The sequence below is a fragment of the Oryzias latipes genome, chromosome 10 (assembly GCF_053564925.1).
Source record: "Oryzias latipes strain Hd-rR chromosome 10, Olatipes_Hd-rR_3.1".
NCBI lineage: Eukaryota > Metazoa > Chordata > Actinopteri > Beloniformes > Adrianichthyidae > Oryzias > Oryzias latipes.
The window spans coordinates 31,174,753-31,195,550 of record NC_136246.1 but is presented as its reverse complement, the minus strand read 5'-3'; the positions used below and the strand labels follow the sequence as shown (position 1 = coordinate 31,195,550).

The 20,798-nt window shown below is 41.2% G+C and overlaps 2 protein-coding genes across 2 annotated transcripts; both read right to left on the bottom strand.

Moving 5' to 3' along the window:
* Window positions 1-1,996: 1,996 nt before the first annotated feature.
* LOC101164410 (transmembrane protein 182) lies at window positions 1,997-12,781 on the bottom strand. Its single transcript, XM_004073657.4, has 5 exons — window positions 12,488-12,781; window positions 6,119-6,242; window positions 5,876-5,974; window positions 4,197-4,334; window positions 1,997-3,983 (listed from the first exon to the last, which is right to left on the bottom strand). Exons 1-5 carry the CDS (start codon window positions 12,650-12,652, stop codon window positions 3,763-3,765), a joined length of 747 nt encoding a protein of 248 aa, XP_004073705.1. The 5' UTR covers window positions 12,653-12,781; the 3' UTR covers window positions 1,997-3,762.
* Window positions 12,782-12,989: 208 nt separating this feature from the next.
* Window positions 12,990-19,919, bottom strand: LOC101164163 (sodium/hydrogen exchanger 2-like). The gene is made up of 13 exons (XM_011480573.4): window positions 19,578-19,919; window positions 17,864-18,086; window positions 17,092-17,332; window positions 16,768-17,018; window positions 16,481-16,698; window positions 16,214-16,410; window positions 16,049-16,138; window positions 15,893-15,963; window positions 14,957-15,088; window positions 14,747-14,843; window positions 14,545-14,667; window positions 14,336-14,399; window positions 12,990-13,246 (listed from the first exon to the last, which is right to left on the bottom strand). The coding sequence occupies exons 1-13, from the start codon at window positions 19,804-19,806 to the stop codon at window positions 13,071-13,073; spliced, it is 2,112 nt and encodes a 703-aa protein (XP_011478875.1). The 5' UTR covers window positions 19,807-19,919; the 3' UTR covers window positions 12,990-13,070.
* Between the last annotated feature and the right edge of the window lie 879 nt (window positions 19,920-20,798).

The following is a 20,798-nucleotide window of genomic DNA, read 5'->3' as shown; positions in this document are numbered from 1 at the left end:
GTAAAATTTGGTGGAGGATTAATTATGGTGTGGGCTTTTTTTGAAATTTGGGCTTGGCCCCTTAGTTCCAGTGAAAGGAACTCTGAGAACGTCAGGACACAAAACTTTTTGGACAATTCCATGCTCCCAACCTTGTGGGATCAGTTTGGACCGGGCCCCTTCCTCTTCCAACATGACTGTGCACCAGTGCACAAAGCAAGCTCCAAAAAGACATGGATGGCAAAGTCTGGTCTGGATGAATTTGATTGGCCTGCACCGAGTCCTGACCCGAGAGCCAGGACTTCTCCACCATCATCAGTGTGTGACCTCACCAGCACGCTTTTGGAAGAATGGACAAAAATTCCTATGAACACTCCTCAACCTTGTGGAAAGCCTTTTCCAGAAAAGTTAAATACTTCCACAAACGACAACCCTCTCTGACTGTTTTACAAACACTAAACTGCTGACTGCTACACATGTGTGCAATAACCGGGTCTCTGTGCAATAGTCCACAATATTTATTATGCTGCGCTCATTGCAACTCAACTAATTCTATTTTGTTCACACTGTATTTAATTGTTTCTGTACATATTGCACATACTTTTGATTTGATTAGATGTGATTTACTGTATTTTTATTTTATTTTATTTTCACCACTCCAAGGCTGCTACAGTTTCCTTGTATTACCATGCACAGTGACAAGAAATTATTCTGATTCTAAAAGCGAAACAAAATAAAGTTGTCTGAGGTGTCCAGCCTCTTTGGATGTATATTGGTTATCCAATGGACATTTTGTGCCCGGTGGGTTTGGGCATCACTGTTAAACTCAGGTTAAGACTTTGATTCACGTTTGAGAAAATCCTGAGCAAACGCCTCTCAAACAAAAAATGTATTGAGTATTAAGCAACAGTTTTACAGCCTGAACAGGATTTTCTTTTCTGAAAGCCGACCATCTGCAACAGCTGGATTAAATGGGAAGTTGTCACAACTGATGACAAACATTTATGTTGTGGTATGATGTGACTTTTGGTGACATTTCAGACTGAGAACTTCAAAGTTTATCAGTGTAAAAGGACCAATGTTGCTGCAAATGGCTGTTTTGCTTTTTGCAGTTGGATTGATAGTCAGGTTTAATTTCCTTTCTGTTTTCCAGCTGTTTCTGGATCAAAAGCACACTGAACTGATTAACTTATGTCACAAATTAAACAAAAAGTTACCTTTATGGTAAATTCTTTAAAACAAACTTTCAATCTTCCTTTGATGGTTTTGGTGACAGACAAACAACAAATTCTCTCACAATTTTGTGTAAATTTTAGCACAACTATTATTCGTGGAAACTAAAACAACTCCTGGATAAATAGAAATATATTGATTTTAATAGAAAATGTATTTGAATTGAAATAAACTAATTATAAAGGTTAGAGATTAAAAAATGCTTAATAAAAATACATTATTAATGAGAATATAGTCCAAATATTGAGAAACCGTTCAAGAAATGCCCACATTACTGCCAAAACAGTCAGAAAATATATGTTTGATACAGATTCATCACATTAGTTGTACACTTCCTCATAAATCTATACATCCCTAAAGTTTGGAAGTCCGGGAAATGTAACTTTATTTGTACTGCATGAGATGCTTACAGTATTTACATTATAATCATTTGTTCTGAAATGTTGAAATATTTAGGAAAAAAAGATGCTTAACGTGTCTTTATGATTTCCTTAAATTGTTTTAAGCCTGTAAAGCAGTTTGCATCACTGTTAAATGAAAAGTGCTTGATAAAGTTTAATTTGATACGAAGCAGACAAATTAAAATAAATTAAAAAGATAAATGGTGAGGAAAAGTGGGAAAAAAAGTCAAAAATAAATATATGCTTCCACTTTGTCTTTAACAGTAATTTTGGAAGAGTTTTTGGTTTTTATTTATTTATTTATTTTATAAAAAGCTGCTAAAATCAAACACAGTACTGTGATTGCAAAGGAAAAACTGTTAGAATAAACAAAACTGCTGGTCTTATGGTTTAATTGTGTCTTTATTGCTGCATACACTGAAAAAAAAGCAAAATGTTTTTCACATCACATCATTTAAACTGGTTAAAACAGACAGGAGAACAATGAAACAAATGTGTTTTAACATTTTTCCCCAGACTATTTTTTCTGATAAAAGTGAAATAGAATTGTGTGGGACAAGAAAAACAAAAGGGTGAGACATAAATCGGTTTGAAAGAGGCAGGTGGTCGACATGGAGCGCACCAACCCCAAAAACAGCTGTTCATTTCCCAAAGCTGCCCCGCCCCCTCAGCACACCCCTCTAATCCATCCTTTAGCTCCACCCACAACCGTCCCTCCTAGACAACTGTCTCTCCCCCGCCTCCTCCCTCTTGCTGATGATCCTTTACCAAAACAAGTGAAGGAAAATTTGACGTGTGTCCAAAGTGTATTTTTGCTATAAACTCCGTATGAAGTTGTTCTGCTATCATGGTTTCTGGCGTTGTTTTATAAAGTGTTTTTCGTAACCATGTGGCCCTGCATGGCTCCGCCCCCTAAGACAATGCAGATCCTAGGATCACAGGACTGCAACCAAGGCTGCAGCTCCTCGAGTGTTCCTGAAGGTGGACTGGCCCACTTGAAGAAGCATATCTTCAAATCCGTTGACTGAACATGAGAACTGGACTGAGTGACCCCCCCTCCCTCCCTCACCTTCCAAACAGGAAGTCCCTGCAGACCCCAAGAAGCCAAAATCCCATCGAGAAGCTGTTATTACTCAGTCATTCTGTTTGCCAGAATAATCATTCTTGCTCTGATACCCTTTTAACATGTTCTTGATAATTCTATTTTTTCATATTTGTCTTTATTGCAAACTATGTAAATTATAAACTGACCTCAATAAAAGTAGGAAGTTGAACGTTTGAAACCTTTGACAGATTTTGGCGATATGATCAAATTCCTTGACTAATCCCCAACTACTAAAAAACTATTTATTTTTAAACGGCAAATATGTCACAGATTATGTCACAGATTTTGCAAAGAAAAAACTAATAAATACTAAACAAGATTTTAGAAATAACAATAATAAATCAGATTTTACAAAGACTATTTATGAATCCACTGTGTTCTGATGATGAATATATGGATGGTATACCAAAAAAAACCCATAGAAAATTGAATGCATTTTTTAAGACGAAAAACTGTTCAAACACAGGGCATTGTAGTCTTTTTTTGCTAATCCAGTGAGTAAACTTCTGGGAACTTCTTGGAGTTGTAGATTCGGACAGCACTAGAAAATGACAAACACACTATATAGTGCACTACATAGCGAGTAGTGAAGGAATTCGGACATGGCCTTAGACTAACTCAGATTAATCACTGACCATTTCTGGTTCCAACATGGCGACACCCGTATCGTTGAAAAATGGTGACCGAAATGACTTAATTTTATTGGAGCCAGAAGAGCCATTTTCTATGTCAGACTCACTCAGTCCAGTCCTCAATTACAGCCAATGGTCTTGACCTTAGGTTTTATTGTCGACAAGAGAAAATACCTACTTAAAAAAAATGTATTCATCTTTCATTTCATTTTTACACAAATCTATGCTATATCATTCTGTCTTTTGTTTAACTGACAACTTATATTGTTTTTGCTTATGTATTTTTTAAAGATTAATTTCTGTGAACGATGAAATTATTTTGACAGGAACTTCACGTCCTGTAAGTGCGTGGCGAGTTCCAGTGAAGGAAGTAAAAAGCTTGGTCTGCTCTCCCGCTGGCTGCAGGAGTGACTCATTTGCTGCCACTCAGCGCTCGGCCCACCAGCATGAACACCAACCCAGAGACGAGCACCAGAGGGACGCCGGCTGCCGCCGCCATGAAGGAGGGGCCGTAGAGCACTGAAACCTCTGCGTGTGGACACGACTCTCCCCTCTCCTGCAGGATGTAGCGGGCCACGTCCACCGCCTCCATCCACAGAACGTACAGCAGGAGCGTGGACAGGAACAAGCAGGCTGTCCAAACACAAAGAGAAGCTTGTTTGTATGGAAAAGGGCAGATCTTCTCTGCAGAGAAGCATCTGTGTTTCATGGTGGGAGCGGCGTGAACAGCTGACAGACGCCACGGCTGCAACACATGTTTATGGCCAAACATTCATGTTTTTCACGCTGCTGCCCGTTTCACACCACAAACGCTCCACAGAAACACGCTGCTGTCTTTAAATTTACCAGCACTGATGAGGAAGGCTCCACCCAGCTTGTAGAGTTTGTGGCTGATGAAAGGAACGCCACACACCAGGAAGAAGCCTCCAGTCAGGGCAGAAACCAGCCCGAGGATTACCAGCACGGTCCAAAAACCACGAAACACTGAGGGAGAGACGCACAACTATGGAATATGGAAGAGGATTAGGACCATGGAGAAAGAAAAAAAGAGGGCATAGAAAATTCTGACTTTGAGATTAAAGTCAGAATTTGTAGATTTAAGAATTCTGTCAGAATTCTGAGAAAAAGTCAGAACTCTTAGAAATAAATCAGAATTCTTTCATCTTGGAATTATGACTTTTTTCTCAGAACTAAATCTGAGGTTAAAGTCAGAATTTTTAGATTAAAGAATTCTGTCAGAATTCTGAGAAATAAACCAGAATTCAGAGATTAAAGTCAGAATTTTTTAATCTTGGAACTCTGACATTGAGATTAAAGTCAGAAATTGTAGATTTAAGAATAAACCAGAATTCAGAGATTAAAGTCAGAAATCAGAGATTAAAGTTAGTATTCTTTAATCTCAGAATTCTGACTTTTTCTCAGAACTAAATCTGAGATTAAAGTCAGAATTCTTAGATTAAAGAATTGTCAGAATTCAGAGAAAAAAGTCAGAATTCAGAGATTAAAGTCAGAATTTTCTATGCCCTTTTTTTTTCTTCTCCATGGTCCTAATCCTCTTCCGTACACAAACATCTAAGCTTTGCATGAGATTTCACTGACACCAGTCAAGGCATTTTGAAATGCATGTCCATGTTCTATTCCGGGGGCCAAATGCAGCCCATTAAGCTATTTAATGTGGCTCAGCTGGGACAAATTATCCTTGTTATGTTTTACTTTCCCTGTGATTCTGGTGCACTACAAATAAATTGATCTTTCAGGTGCAAAAATGTACTCTGCATTCATGTGGTGGTGGAAGTTGTTGGTTTTCTGATTTTCCTAAATCTTCTGAATTGGATTTGCATTTTCCCAACAGCACATAAACACAACATTTCTCTAAATTTAAGTTCTTGCCTGACGGAACCTATCGGTCCAATTGGCACTAATATGAGAACGAAAGCCACAAATCTTGTAATAACTCCTCCAAAACGTTCATTTTTTTGTCCAAATTTTTAGTGTTTTGGCCCAGGTTATTTCTCACACTTATAAAGTGGATCAACAAAACACTCCATGGGTCTGAACCTGGTCCGGCCCTTCTGTCACATTTTTGAACCCCTTGTGGCCCACGAGCCTAAAAGTTTGTCCACCCCTGTTCTATTCTATGCAAATGATGAAATCATTTCATTTTTAAATAATGATTATTAGCACATCTTATGTTTGCTCTTTTGATGTATGAAATTTTTTTGTCACAAACCGATGCTCAAAAACATAAATATTCATAGAAATAAACATGTCCTTACAATATTTAGAACAACTCAAACTTTCATTAAACAATCAAGAGAAATCAAGAATTTAAAAAGTTTCCTTTCCTTTACCTCCGTCATGTAGCAGATGTTTTTTTTTTGTTTTGTTTTTTTACAAGTTTGGCAGAAATTCTGATCTTTGACGTTTCACACAGTCAGGAAGTGGCGATCATTTTCTATTTGACCTGCTTGAAAATTCCTCAGAGGTTGCTGAACAATGTGAAGATCTCGTGTGTGAGGGCTCACCTGCAGTTGCGTCATAATTTGGATGAGGAATCGGTCCCAGAGCCACAGGTAGGGGGAAGAGGTAACCATGGACACACAACTTGGATTTCGGCTGATTTGCTAGTTGTAAAGAGAAAAATAAAAGGTAAAAGTCGTAAAATAAAACCTGTCAGTGTCTATTTTTACAACACACGTTCCTGTGGGGCGTGTAGTCAGTCAGGACTGCGTGGAGCAGCCAGACAGCCCGTGTTTTAGCTCACATACTCAAGAAAGTGGTCAGGACGGCGTGTGCTGAGGGCTCCATCTGAAACGCGCAGCGCCAGAAAAATCCTTCGTGGAGCAGAGTGAGGGAAGACGGCGAGGCAGTGACGACTTCTTCAGACGCCATCTAAGAGGGGCGCAAACGTGCATCAGAGAAGACGACAGTCAAACGTTTCTTATTCTCAGGCTTGTCAACACGTCTACAGCTGCAGCAGCATCACACATGGTTCTGACTGAGGCCTGCTGAGCGTTTTACATGGGAAACTATTGGGGAGTGCCGAGTGCCACTCACTTGTCAGGAGGATGACTTTGAATAAAACAACTTAAATGATCTTGAATTTGAAACGAAGACACCAAAGGGTCTGTGATGCTGCAAAAGGTACTCATTGCAGTGTGCTTGGTGCAGTTTTACACAAGTGGAGGTTGGAGATTAAAGGCCTTTCTCAATCTGACTCCATTTTTTAAAGTCTCCGGAAAAGCTTTGACGGAATTAAGAGTGTTGATATGACATTTTAGGAGAAAAGGAACTTGAAATGTTTGTAGGGAATCAAGATTAGCTTGTTCTTTCAAGCAAATTATACATTAAAACATAAAAAGTACTAAAAAGGGGGACAGCAATGTAATTTGAGTTTGCAGTGTAAACATTGGCTGGCAGCAAGCTGTAGAACAGTGACACCTAATGGCCAAAAACTGAATTTATTTGAGCCTTTTTTTTAATCATAGAGGTCAGCGATTGTAATTGGTCAAATGAGGTTTGTGCAAAGATGGACTTTGCTGATTATTTAAATTGTTAAAAACTAAACCACTGATCGTCTCTGTGCAAATATTCTCGTTTTTTGACAGGTGAGATCACAAAAACTATTTGAATCTCATGATTTCCATAACTTTAGATGAAGTGTGGGTATGTTTTTTTTTCTTTCAGAAGCAAACAGAGGAAACATAATTGGAAGTCTGGGGCAAAAATAAGATTTTGTATTTCTGTCAAAGTGTTCATAAAATCCCAAAAGTGTACAGATTGCTCTGATCTGAGTTGCAGAATGTGTGCTGTTAAAATAACATCACACAAGGGGCTCAAGTAATCTATGGAAGTCTATTGTGTCCCATTTAAAAAGAAAAAAAAGAGGTAAACGAAATGTGCTGCTCCCCAAAGTCGCATTTCTGAAGTATTTCTCCTGTGCTTCTCACAAACCAGCATTACTATAAATTATCCATGAAACCAATGATTCTGCAAAGTTGAATATTTAAAAAGATCTACAGACAGTAACGTTTTTCACACTGCAATAAAGTTGGCCCTAAAAATTGGAGAAAAGACCACAAATCCTTAGAGGAAAATCACAAAGCAGTAAAATCATCTTTTCAAACAGTCATTTTTAATCTAGAAATTCTGCACCAGCACTCAAAAGTAGGAAAATAAAAAAGTTAACTGTTAAAATTATATGTCATACGGCCCATTATGGGTACAATTGTTTGTACTTTTTGAGGCTTGTACCTAAGTGTAGTTTATTCTGATCGTCATTTTAGAGTAAAGTGCGAATAAAATAATGAGTGACCTTGGAAAAAATTGACCCATCTCAATTACTCTAAAAGTATTCTTAAAACATAAATATAGTTTTCAAAATACGGACGATGAACTTGCCAAATTTTTTTGAACTTTAAAATAACATCCTAAAATCGAACAAAAAATTAATCAAATTTGGGGTGTTTTTTTTTTTTTTAGTCTTAAATCAAAATTTTCTATAGCCAGTAATATGGAGCAAAAAGATTTTGACTTATTTTAATAACCCCTTCATTTCTAGATCCTTCTAATGAGACAGAAAATGTTGATTTTGAGAAAAGCCTGTAAGAGTGCAGCACAAAAAAAAAGTTAAAACAACAACTTTAAACCAGATAAAATATCTTGAATGTCTAAAAACAAAGTTTTAAATCTTTCTGAGTATCAAAAGAATGTAGTGTGGTGATGCTGTAGCATAGTTCTGATCTGGCTTGGGTCATTTTTATCTGCTAGTTTTCCAATCCCATTAAGATCTGCCATCTTTCCTTCACTGCGTATTTATGTCACAGTTGTTGAATTCTCTCTTTCAGTCTGGATCCAATTAAATAAAGCTCGCTGCTAAATTTAGTAAAACTGCGTTCTTTATTTGACACCATGACTGGAAAAAGGGTTCTTAACAGGAAGTAAAAAATACAGAACACAAGATGCTTTTACCTTGAAAAAATATTTTAAAAACAAAATTAAATCTTGAAATCAACAATAAACATATTTAGATATATTCCTCTGACAATTGGAAATATTATGTCTTAAAAGAAGCATGTATTGTAAAAAAAATTGTATTTCTTTGACCCAAATGCTTATGCTTTTCCCCAAAAAACACATTGAGATCAAAATATAATAACTTCTTTGTGTTATTTATCTGCTCACATGCTTTAATTTAGAAGTTTAACATTTCATATGGACCCAGATTTAATTAAAGTTTTTTTTTTCAGACAAAATTTATCTTTATTTTATTTCTGGTCTTCAAATCAGAAACTGACAGTAATTAAAAAAATGCTTTTTTTTTCAATTATAGGTAAAGAAATGAAAGTGTTTCCCATTTCATTAAATAGGTCATTTGCATTTTTTGTTATTATAAAGGTTTAAAGATTGCAGGCCTATTGGTTGGCCCTCATCCATTTTCACCCCTCTTTGCAAAACATTTGGACACCCTTGGTTGAAATCAAATCAAATCAAATTAAGCTTTATTGTTAAGATGGCGCTTCTGATTCATTGCACAGCGCAAAGCGCTTTAACATTAAAAACAAAAAAAACACAATATTACAGTAAAAGCTTAACCCACCCTTTACCCTTCCCACTCCCCTCCGTTAAAACATATGACCCATGACCCCCACGTACAATGAATGACTATGTAGCTTCTAAAAAAATAAATAGATAAATGTAAGGCTTGGCTCTTTGGGAATCTCTACATACCAGGAGCCAGCTTGGCCATGGGAGCATCGCCACAGCGCCCACCCAGACTGGGACAGCAAGGGGGTCCACTTCACAGCCGTGAAGCTGCAAAGTTAAACTCCAGCCGCCCCAGCAAGGGCGACAACCGCGGCAACAACCACCGGCCTAGCCGGCAAGCCCTGGAGGAAAAGATCCTCACAAGAAACACTGGGGCTAAAATCACGATAAGATACTAAAATTAAAGACATAAGATGCATATAAAAGCATAAAATTGAGAATAAGATGCATAAAATGAAAATAAATATATAAAATAGCCTATACTAAAACTAAAAGAATAAATTAGCAGTTAAAATCAAATTAAAAGCTAAATTAAACAGGTGGGTCTTGAGCCTCTTCTTAAAAACTTCTACAGTCTCTGCGGCCCTGAGGTTCTCCGGCAGGCCAATCCACAGGCGAGGACCGTAATGGCAGAACGAAGCCTCACCATAAGTTTTGGTCCTCACCTTAGGAACAACTAAGAGGCCAGCACCGGAGGACCTAAGGGTCCGCAAGGGCTCATAGTTTAAAAGAACAGCATTTAAATAAGAAGGCCCATTTATAAACCATTATAAACATTTATAAACCATTAAAAGAATTTTAAAATCAATCCTGAAACGCACAGGGATCCAATGCAGCGATTTTAAAACCTGTGTAATGTGTTCCCGCCCTCTGGTCCTCGTCAGAACTCGAGCCGCTGAGTTCTGCAATAGCTGTAGATTTGAAATAGACTTTCTGGATAAACCAGAGAGCAGAGCATTACAATACTCTAAACGACTAAAAATAAAAGCATGCATCAGCACCTCTGTGCTGGCAAGAGAGAGGAACGGGCGGACTCTGGCAATGTTTTTGAGATGATAAAATCCTGTCTTTACGACATTTTTGATATGTGGGATAAAATTTAACTCGGAGTCAAAAAGTACGCCCAGGTTTCTAACACATTGAGAAGGTTTATAATAATTAAGATGAGGTAAAATCATCTCTCTTGTCTTCAGAACCGATGATTAGAACTTCAGTTTTGTCCTGGTTGAGCAGTAAGAAAATTTCCGCCATCCATGACTTTATATCTAAAATACAGTTTAAAAGAGTGTTGACAGGTTCAAGGTCATCAGGGGACACGGCGATGTAAAGCTGTGTATCATCAGCATAGCTGTGAAAGTCAACGCTGTATCTCCTTTTCTTTTTTTTAATATCTTATTTATTTATTTAAGTGAGACAACAAAACAACACAAAACAAAACAACAAACACTTGAAAAAACAGATCTGACAAACACAGACAGCTACCAATACTAACACATAAAGTGTGTGTGTGTGTGTGTGTGTGTGTGTGTGTGTGTGTGTGTGTGTGTGTGTGTGTGTGTGTGTGTGTGTGTGTGTGTGTGTGTGTGTGTGTGTGTGTGTGTGTGTGTGTGTGTGTGTGTGTGTGTGTGTGTGTGTGTGTGTGTGTGTGTGTGTGTGTGTGTGTGTGGGTGTGGGTGTGGGTGTGGGTGTGGGTGTGGGTGTGGGTGTGGGTGTGGGTGTGGGTGTGGGTGTGGGTGTGGGTGTGGGTGTGTGGGGGTGTGTGGGGGTGTGCGGGTGTGCGGGTGTGGGTGTGTGTGCGTGTGGGTGTGGGGGTGTGCTAGCGTGTGGGTGTCTGTGTGAGATCTAAGGCCAACGAGAGAGAATTCCATCCCCAAGCTTGATCTAACCGTAACACATTCTGTTAACGGTTAACGCCGTATCTCCTGATGAGGCAACATATATAAATGAAAAATTATTGGGCCTAAAATCGACCCCTGGGGAACCCCACGTATCCATACTTGCATTAAAGTGTTGACCTGTAAAGTAAGAGTAAAACCACTTAAGAACATTTCCAGAGAGGCCCACTAAACCCTTAAGTCTGTCTAATAAAATCTGGTGATCTACTGTATCAAAAGCGGCACTAAGATCCAGCAGCACCAGAACAGAAAGTTTCTGTGAGTCATAGTTTAATCTAAGATCATTAACGATCTTTAAAAGAGCCGTCTCTGTACTATGGTTTGTCCTAAACCAGACTGATACTTTTCTAAAATGTATTGGATAATTAAAAACTGAAAAATGTAGTTGAGTAGCGACACTTTTTTCTATAATTTTACTTAAAAATGGTAAGTTGGATACGGGTCTGTAGTTATCCAGAGTTTTCGGGGTATAATGACTCTTCTTCAGAAGGGGCCTCACCACCGCCGTCTTACAGGCAGAGGGGAAGACCCCCGTCTGAAGAGAGCAGTTAACTATTTTTAAAAGCTCTGACTCAAAGAATCCATGAAATTTTTGAAAAAGTGAAGTGGGAATGGGATCTAAAGGGAGGTTGTAGTGTTTACTTGGGATAGAACTCGACCAAGCATCTCCGCATCAACCAGGACAAAAACTCCCCAGTGTTTCTTCTGGTAAAAACAATGCTGGAGGTCTGTTAAGATCAGTGTATTGCACACATGAAATGTTTGATCTTATAGCATTGATTTTACCCATGAAGTGTTCTGCAAAGTCCTCACATGCAGCATTAGATGATTGCATGGAGGGAGGACTTGTTGAAATCTGTTTATTAAAATATCAATTGTTTTAAAAAAAGAACATTTGGGTTATTTTTATTTTCTGAAATGATTTTTGAAAAATATCAAGTTCTGGCCCGTTCAAGTGAGTTATTGTAGATTTAAAGTTCTTCTTTTAAATTGTTAATTTCGTCTTCCTGTATCTCCTCTCTGCTCTCCTGCAGTTCTGACGCTAAATGACATCAGTTTTCCATGGGATTTTAGGAGTGCTTCTTAATGTTTTTGTCTCGAATGGAGCCACTGCATCTATGGAAGACTGAAGTCTGTTATTAAAATGATCAGCAATGAAATCACAGGGTGCAGGTAAAATCTGAACAGGAGTTTGCTTAAAAATATCAATAAAACTTGCAGCCACTTCAGGAGTTAAATACTGTTTCCTGGTATTCCTGGTGGCATCAAAGAACACACAATAATGATCTGATATGGCCAAGTCAACAACAGAAGACACCCCGGTGGACAGACTGTAAGTCCAGGTCTGTCCTCTGTTGGGCGTTGGTTGTCAGACATGTGTAAAATGCAAAGAATGATCTGAATGATCACAACAAGTCGTTTCAAACGACTTTAAAGTGTTCTAAATCCTCTGGAAAACAAAAAGACGGGATCCTTTCAGAGCAGACACACAACCTGGAAAAAAAGGATTAAGTTTAAAATGATCAAGGGGGAACTCCAGTAGCAATAGTGAGATGTTTTTTCTCTGAATACAGCACTAGTTAAGTAAATCTTTTAATATCATAGACTGTTGTGGATCACACGCCTCTGTGTACACAAACACCGATCAGGTTCCACTCCAGTCCTTTTTGTGGCGATGGCTTTCACACGTCTCACCTCAGTCTTATTCGCGTCGTTGTCCACAGTCAGACTTTGAGAGGTGTAAGATCCGCAGTCGTCACTGGCTACCAGCCAGTAGTCTGTACCAAAGGCCAGGAAGAAACAGAGGGTCCCCACGACCCCAAACATCCCCCCAGCCAAGGCTGCAGCTCCCACCCTCATGCCTGCAGCCTGTTGCTCTCAGAGTCTGCTGTGAAACCCGCGTCCGAGCTGCTGTCCCGAAGAAAGCAAGCGGTCGGCCGCTCCCTGGCATGCTGGCCGCTGTGGGGTAAAGACGCCGGGATGGGGTCAGACCGGGGAGGGGGGGAAGCAGGAGTTATTCTGGGAGGCCGTAAGCTCGTCCTGTTCAAATTACCAGTGGGTGTGCAGCGTGTTTGTAAAAGGAACGATTGCCTGTGGGCATGTGTGCACGAAAATTTATGACAGATGAGTATTTCTGTCTGCTGGGGGAGCATCTTAGAAGGAACTGCAGTAAAACAATGGACTACTCTCAAACCGCTCCAGGTGAAACAAAGCATCAATGACTTTATTGTTTTGGTGAAACACTCCAAGTCAAACAATCTTTCATTTGATTGCATCTCTACTGCTGCTTCTCGTTCTCCAGGTTAAAGCTGAGGTGTTTCTTCGGGGCTTTCTCCTGCTGGTCTGAAGAGGTCCGATCCGGTTCAGGTTTTGGGTTTTCAGGCTGACTTTGAGTCTGCGATTCGGTGGAGGCCAAAGAGTCAGAGAGGGTCCGCCTTGAGCTTCTGGAGCACACTGTTGGGAAGGGAGAGGACACAGTTTTGACGGTCCAACAACACGTTTTTGAATAGTTTAGACATTTTTAGGGAAAAGTTAAAACGTGAAAATATTTTATTTGTTATTTAAATCTTTTCTTTCTTTCCTCGTGTCTTGGGTATCTGTCTTTTATTCCCGAGGAGACATCTCACTTTGAAAATGAAGTCATTTCTTTTTATCCATAAAGCACTTTTTACAGAATAAAATCACAAAACAAAAGACAACATAAAATCACGGACTGATTAGGACCTGCTAAAGTGAATATAAAAGGTAAAGTCCCCTTCTGATTATGCTGTTTTTAGTCAAAAATCAGATCAGAGCAGCAGAAGTTTATCAGAAATTTGCCTCTGAGTTGTGGGCGGAGTTGTTGCAGAGTGAGCCTGCCCTCATTTCCCATTGTCCCCGCCCAGACGAGGAAAGCAAAGACGTACACGGATCTATTTGCAACCAGAGGCATCAGAATGGAGCGGAGCAGGAAGCTTGCGGCCTGCCGACTGTAGATTTTATGTGACTAAAATCTTTTTTCATTTACTTCTGATTCACAACAATTTTAATAAAGAAACACCCATAAGCGCAATTTTAAGTTTATTTTTTACTTTTTTTACATGTCCTCCATCATGACAAAAATCTTACAGAACATGTTAATACCACCAAAACCATGATCGTCATGGATGTGGGTCTTAAGATCACCATTAGACTGAGATCCACTAAAGGTTTCTACATCAAAACATCTGGATTTGGCCTTGAAAACACTCAACGGACGTCATCTGATGTGACGACAAAATTCCAAAGACAAGCAGTGGCAGTTTGAAAGGTCAGATCTCCTCATTTTTTGTTGCTGTTTTTTTGGAATATTTCAATATTTTGGCTTGTGAGCCGAAGAGCAGGGGTTTAAATGGTTGGTAACGTACGTTGGAGTTCTAAAAAGAGAAAGTGAAGGCCACACGACCAACCCTCCGTTCTCTCTGATGTACAGTCGGGTTCCATCGACTTCAAATTAAATCATTCATGGCTTTAAAATGGCTCACAGCAGTCACAGGTGTACATCCTGTCTTTTGTTGGTCATACCTGTGTGAGATCGGCTGAGTCCCGCTCTTCCTCTGAGAGAATCACAGAGCCTTTCATCGTCCTCCTTTAAAAACATGTTTCATTTGACAGAATGTAAGAGTTTGCACTCTTGCTTTGGTAGTATTTAGAAATCCTGACAAATTTTGAATCAGCCCTTCAACTTAAGCTTTACCAAACTTGGAGATGTGAATTTTTTGTGTGTGCTGGACCTGCGGTGTGGTTGCGTTGCAGGTGTATCTCCCTCCAACGCTCTGGTGCCTGTGAAGAGGCTTCCTCGCCCGGTTGGTGGGGACATCTTGGTGCAGGCTGTGTCTGCTATAAGCTCGTGTTTGCTGCAGTCAAAGTGTCCAAAAGTGCGATTACACATTTTTAAGTACCACGAGTTCAGTCGGGAGCCGAAAGGATGCTCACCTTCTTGTTAAAGCTGTGAAGGTTTCTGGAAAGGATCCGCCTGATGCTGTCCATCTCCTCTGGCAGCAGGGGGCGACTCGGAGGACAGGGGTCGACCCTGAAAGGGGTGTTTCCTCATGAAGCGTTTCACATCTTCGTTCTGCATTAAACACTGCTGTTTGGAAAGCTTTTTGAGAAGCAGGAACCACGGCTGAGGAGCGGTTGTCTTACACTGAGGGGGCTCCGTCGTCTCCTCTCTGCCCCCTCCTCTCCAGCTCCTGGTAGACTCTGAGGATGGAGTGAGCCTGCTGGTCCTCCCGGATCAGGAAGCGCCTGAGGTACTTCTTATTGAACTGTTCGAACCTTGCATGCAGATGTGTGCAGAAGCAAAATGCATGAGTAATCCAGTAGGCAGTGGCGGACTCAGCAGTTTGGGGGCCGCGGGTGAACAATTTCATGGGGCCCCCCTGCAGCGGGGCCCCTTATCTACGGGATAACGTCAAATAACTTCTACGCTGTTCCACCTTTAGACACCATCAATGTCAAGAATCCAACTGTTTTGATACGCGTTTAAAAGTGAAGTTATATTTAAACATTAAAAAAGTGTATTTTATTTACATTATATTTACTTGGGGGTAAAAGCATTGCATTTATTGAATGTTACCCACTCACACTCTAGTAGGAACAGATGAGGGGCTTCTGTCTTTTCTGTGATCTGTCAGGTTTTACTAAAAAAGACAAATGAAACAGAAATTCTTGAAATTCTTGAGCGTCTTTTTCTGTCTCTTTTCTCATTTTTCTTTTTTCCCTGCTTTGTCTTTCTGCACTTTTGGAAGTGTGTCATGCTTTCCTCTTCCCCTTTTTTTTTTTTTTTTTTGGTCACAGCTGCTCGGATAACAGCGTTCGTTCTTTGCTCTATATTCTGCTGTTGACGGAATAGCCCATTGCTGCAGAGGGATGGGGGGACAAAAACACCATGCAGTAGTCTTGTTCCATTTTAGTGATTTGGGTTTTTGTGACGGAATCAAATAATAATGGGAGGTGTTGAGGGGGGCCCAGGCAATCTCCTAACTTTGCCCAATAGTAATTCTGCCCCTGCCAGTAGGTGGCAGCCATGCATTTATAACCCCTTATGCTTTGCTAAGGAGGTTACAAAAAATAACTCACTTATCCTTCCAGAAGTGTTGACCCCAGTAACCAACCACATCTTCCATCCCTGCCATCAGGTGATCCATGAACTAAAATCAGACCCACATGTCTTTTTTTTTAAAGACGAAGGGATTTGGAATATATTTAGGTTTTTGTTTTTTTTTCCCCCCTCACTCTGGTGTGGATCTCCTCGCTGACTGTCGGCAGAGTTTTCTTCTTCCTCTTCACATCCAGCAGCTCCACCAGCGGCTTTATGGTCATCCCCTAAAGAGAACCCCAGAATGAATTCAAAAAGTCGCTCGTGAACGCACCGACACCACATCCAAGCTGCCATCCCACCTGCACAAAGACGGTGAAGAGGATGACCACAATCGTCGTTGTGATGAAGAGCCTTTTCTTCGGGAAGTCGTCGATCAGGAAGACGAGGGAGAAGCAGATGGCCCCTCTCAGACCGCCGTAAGCGATGATAAACTGGTCTCTGAAGGTCACAGCATTCCTCCTCAGCTTGTTCACAACAGGAGTCAGCAGGAGGACACCTTAGAGCAAACATTTCCAAGGTTCAGTGCTGAGAAGGTGAACTGCAAGAAAAGACTTTTAGGAAACCACCTGTTGCCCTCCAGAAGAGACAGAGCAGCAGCGTGGAGCAGACGAAGGGCCAGCTCCACATGTGCACGTCCTGGATGGTGGACACGCCGAGGAAGATGAAGATCAAAGTTTCGCTCACGCTGCTCCACATCTTCAGGAAGTACTGGATGCTGGTGTTGCTGTGCTCCGAAACATTAGCTTCCACGTACTGTTTCATGGTGACGGCACAAGTCACGATCCTGCAGAAAAAACAAAGACGGTTGAGATTTGTGAGCCGGGAGCCAAAGCTGGCACTCTGCGACACTCACGCCGTGATTCCAGAGAGGTGAAGCATCTCGGAAGTCAAGTAAGACAAGTAGGAATAGAGGAAGACGAAGAGCGGAGCGATGACCTGGGCTCTGGAGGTGAAGCGTGAGGTGAGGGCCGCCAACAGGCCGAAGAAGAGGCCCAGAAACAGACCTCCCAGCCCCACCACCACCACCCTGCACATCCCCAGCAACACGTCCAGCCCCGACACCGACGGCAGGCGCAGGAAGGACTCAAAGAGCTTATACAGCACCTGTTGGAATGAAACGTTTCAACCATTGGTTCAAGGGACCACCTGAACCCACGCCCCTCCGTGCTGCCCTCACCACAGTGACCGCGTCATTGAGCAGTGACTCCCCAAACACCAGGATGTGCAGCTGCTCATTGACTTGCATCTCTTGGTAGACGGAGAGCACGGCCACCGGGTCGACGGCGGCGATTAGGGAGCCGAACAGCAGGCAGTGGAGCAGAGAGATGTCCCCCAGAGACGACGGCGCCAGGAGGCAAACGCCGTACAGAGACAGGCCGATGCCCAGCACGTTCCAGAAGGTTCCCAGCACTGCGTACCTGCAGGAGCACGACAGCTAGTCAACTTTACTGAAGCTAGAATCCTCCTTCTTTTAGCTTTTAAAGCATACTTAAGTTGACAGTTGGTGTTTATGGCCAAATCAAACAACCACATGTTCAAGATGAACCATTTGATCTGTTGTAAAAGCGTTCCCAGTGGTCTTAGGATTATGATGTTTTTAGCTAAAATGCAAACCCCTGTGTTGTTTTCTAGGACACAGGTCCTGCAGAGCGGCAGGAGTTCATTAGAAATTCACCTCTGAGTTGTGGGCGGGACAGTTGGCGCAGAGAGACTACAGTACAGTCCTTCCCCGGGTGCTTGTTGCTGAGAGCTCTCTGTTTACACGCTCTACCGCTAGCTTGTAGCCCCTCACAACCCCAACTTAACATTACCGGGGCAACAAAATCAACATCTGAGCTATCCAAGCCGTGCAAGTGGAGGCATCCGAATGGAGCGGAGCAGGAAGCTTGTGGCCCCGCCCACCGAAAAACATGACTTTCATTGGAGTGGGTCATCAAAGGTAAACAAACCAAAGGATGGTTCCGAGGTTTTCAAAGAAGAGCCTCCCGGGAAGGAAGTATCCTGCGTCCAAGACGATGGGCGGCAGCAGGAAGAGGAAGAAGGAGTCTGCACTCAGAGTTGGAGGAGCGGAGTGTCGAACGCCGTAGATGACCCCTCCAACAAGAAGGCCCACCATGATGAGGACACAGCTCTCCGGCACGACGGCTGGGACCCGACCTGACCAATGGAAACCTGCCATGAGACCAGAAGAGTGGACCATGAAGGATAGGGTGGTACTATGGGGCGCCACAAAATTCTGTTTAAAACTCAGCCATGTGTGTGTGTGTGTGGGGGGGGGGGGGGGGGGGGGTCTAAATTTGTAGCTTTTTGTTGTTGTTTTTTAATACGCGAATCTCATGTTGAACCGAAACAAAATCGTAACACCAGAGGCGGTCCTGGCTAGTTTGACGCCATGGGTGAAACACTGGATGGCACCCTCACCCCCCCTCCCCCTTCCAGCCCCCGCTGGGTATTGAGCATGGTGTCTGAATAGCTTTTAATATTAAGGGCACTAGATATGTCCTGCACTGTATAGTTTTTTAGTAGTTAGCGGTTCTAATGCTGAACCAGAATTGAACAAGAAAGTAAGTTTTATTTATATAACGCCTTTCACAGATGAAATCACAAAGCACTGAACAATAAAAAAAGCATACAATACAGTAAAAGCAGAAAAAGAATTAATTAAATATCATGTAAAGCAAAAACTAAATTGAAGAAAAATAAACGTAGAATAAAAACAACAATGAAACCAGTCAGCTAAAAGCATTTTTGAATAAAAGTGTCTTCAGTTGACTTTTAAAAGAATCGGCAGTGTCGGCAGCTCTTGCCTGGAACGACCAGTCACCTCTGGTTTTATACTTGGTCTTAAAAATCTTTAAAAGATTTTGATCCGAGGATTGGAGGGCACGGACGGAAGCGTAGGGACAGAGCAAGTCTGATAAGTATTTTGGGGTCTGTCCATTTAAAGCTCTATAGGTTAAAACTAGAATTTTAAAATCAATACGCCACTTGATTGGGAGTCAGTGCAAGGAGGATAAAATGGGGGTAATGTGTTCCCTTTTGTCTGATCCTGTTAAAAGCCTTGCAGCAGTGTTTTGAACTAACTGAAGACGGTTAAGAACAGATTTATTAAAACAAGTAAAAAGAGAATTACAATAAACGAGAAGAAATAAAAGCATGGATAACCATCTCAGAGACTGATTTAGATGAAAAGGCCTGCGGTTTTCTTACGATACGTAAATGATAAAAACAATTTCTATTTAAAAGGCTGGAATGATGGTCCAAAGACATTGACTGGTCAAACCGGACACCAGGATTTCTGAAACAGGGTTGTACAGAGGATCTCAAAGAACCAAGATGCTGGGAAATTATTGGGATTGTGTTTTCTGGGGAAACTATTAGTGTTTCCGTCTTTTGTGGGTTTAGCTGAAGACTGTTACTTGTGAGCCAAGACTTCAGACAGGCAAGGCAATCCAGTAGTTTTGTAAGTTTGTGGAGTTCTGAGTCATTGAAGGAGAAGTACAGCTGAATATCATCAGCATAGAAACAGAATGACACATTTTTAAAGTTATGTTACAAGAACATTCTTATCTAGAACAGATGCATAGACCCTAATTCAAAAAGACTTTATTAGACGTTTCTGGATTGTCGCCCTGAATGACCCAACAGGCTCATCTCTCTTACCCAGCTTGGCCAGGGAGGCCAGCATGATCCACAGCACGATTTCAAAGGGAGCCTGGACGTGGTGGTAGTCCACGCTGAACACCCGCAGAGCCGTGGGAGCATCCGCATGCAGACTGCTGTTGACGCCCGCCGAAGGTGGCGGGCTGTGGGCTTGAGGGGGAGTCAGACCCCCACATCCCAGGAGAGAACCAGAAAGGAGCCAAAAGAGAGTCCGCGGTGCAGCCATCATGCTGCCATGCCGGGACAACGTGAGGCACAGACGGAGGACAGGGACAGGAAGGCAGAGAGGCACGCAAAAACACACACAATACACACACACACACAACCCCCTGAGCAGAACTCATGCTGCTGCTAATGTGCACAGGAATCCCTGAGCTTGCAGGGACACCCCACCAACAGCACAGAGTTGAAGCACCACAACATTCACAGCCACATCTCCAAGTTTAGGAGCGCATTACAGACACTCTTTTCAAATTAACCCAATCTGCATATTCCTAAACCTAAAACCAGATTAGAACATAGAATTTTACACACGATGAGCCAAGGCTTCATTTGAGAATAATCTGAGGGTTGTTTAATGTCCTATTTGAATGAGAATTTGAGTTTTAAACGACTCTGTTTTGTTTTAAAATGTAGATTCTTTCTGAAAGCAGAAAGAAAAGTCATGATTGAATCTATAAATGCAGCTGAAGTTCATTTTAGACACTAGTTTGAGTTTTAAACTTAATGTCGACGTTTGCGCAGGATTTTAATTATTTTAATTAAATTACTAAAAGAGATTTTATGACAGCCTGGCTGTTTTTTTGTTTGTTTTTTTGCAAAACAAAACCTTATTTTGTAAAAAAAAAAATCTTCTTAAATGTAAAGGAAAAGGCAAACTTGACTGTTTTCTGCTTTTATAATGAAACTATTAATCTTATTGATCCCACGAAACATGTTTAGATTGGGGACGCTTTTACTAAAAGACATAAAAAGGTTATGTGGTAAATCGAGAACTCCACTAAGGAATTTTGTGGTCCTTTTGGGCTGAAAATGAAAATCTATTTCTCGATTTTTATTTTTGTTTTTTTTACTTTTTTTTCTATTACATTTTAAAAAAAAATGGACATGGTTTGAAAATGAGATAAAACGTTCATTCAATGGTCGACATACTTGTTGCGCACCACAAAAACAGTTCTTACCTGGCAGACATTCATATATTCAAACACCAAAACCGACTGC

Excerpts from the sequence above, each read along its gene's own strand:
- LOC101164410 (XM_004073657.4), bottom strand. The coding sequence starts at position 12,652 with ATGAGGGTGGGAGCTGCAGCCTTGGCTGGGGGGATGTTTGGGGTCGTG. Across the intron at positions 5,975-6,118 it reads CGTCCTGACCACTTTCTTGA|CAAATCAGCCGAAATCCAAG; the intron begins GTATGTGAGCTA and ends CTTTACAACTAG. Across the intron at positions 4,335-5,875 it reads AAATTATGACGCAACTGCAG|TGTTTCGTGGTTTTTGGACC; the intron begins GTGAGCCCTCAC and ends TCTCTCCCTCAG.
- LOC101164163 (XM_011480573.4), bottom strand. The coding sequence starts at position 19,806 with ATGATGGCTGCACCGCGGACTCTCTTTTGGCTCCTTTCTGGTTCTCTC. Across the intron at positions 18,087-19,577 it reads GGCCTCCCTGGCCAAGCTGG|GTTTCCATTGGTCAGGTCGG; the intron begins GTAAGAGAGATG and ends GTCTCATGGCAG. Across the intron at positions 14,668-14,746 it reads TTCACAGCTTTAACAAGAAG|CAAACACGAGCTTATAGCAG; the intron begins GTGAGCATCCTT and ends CTTTGACTGCAG.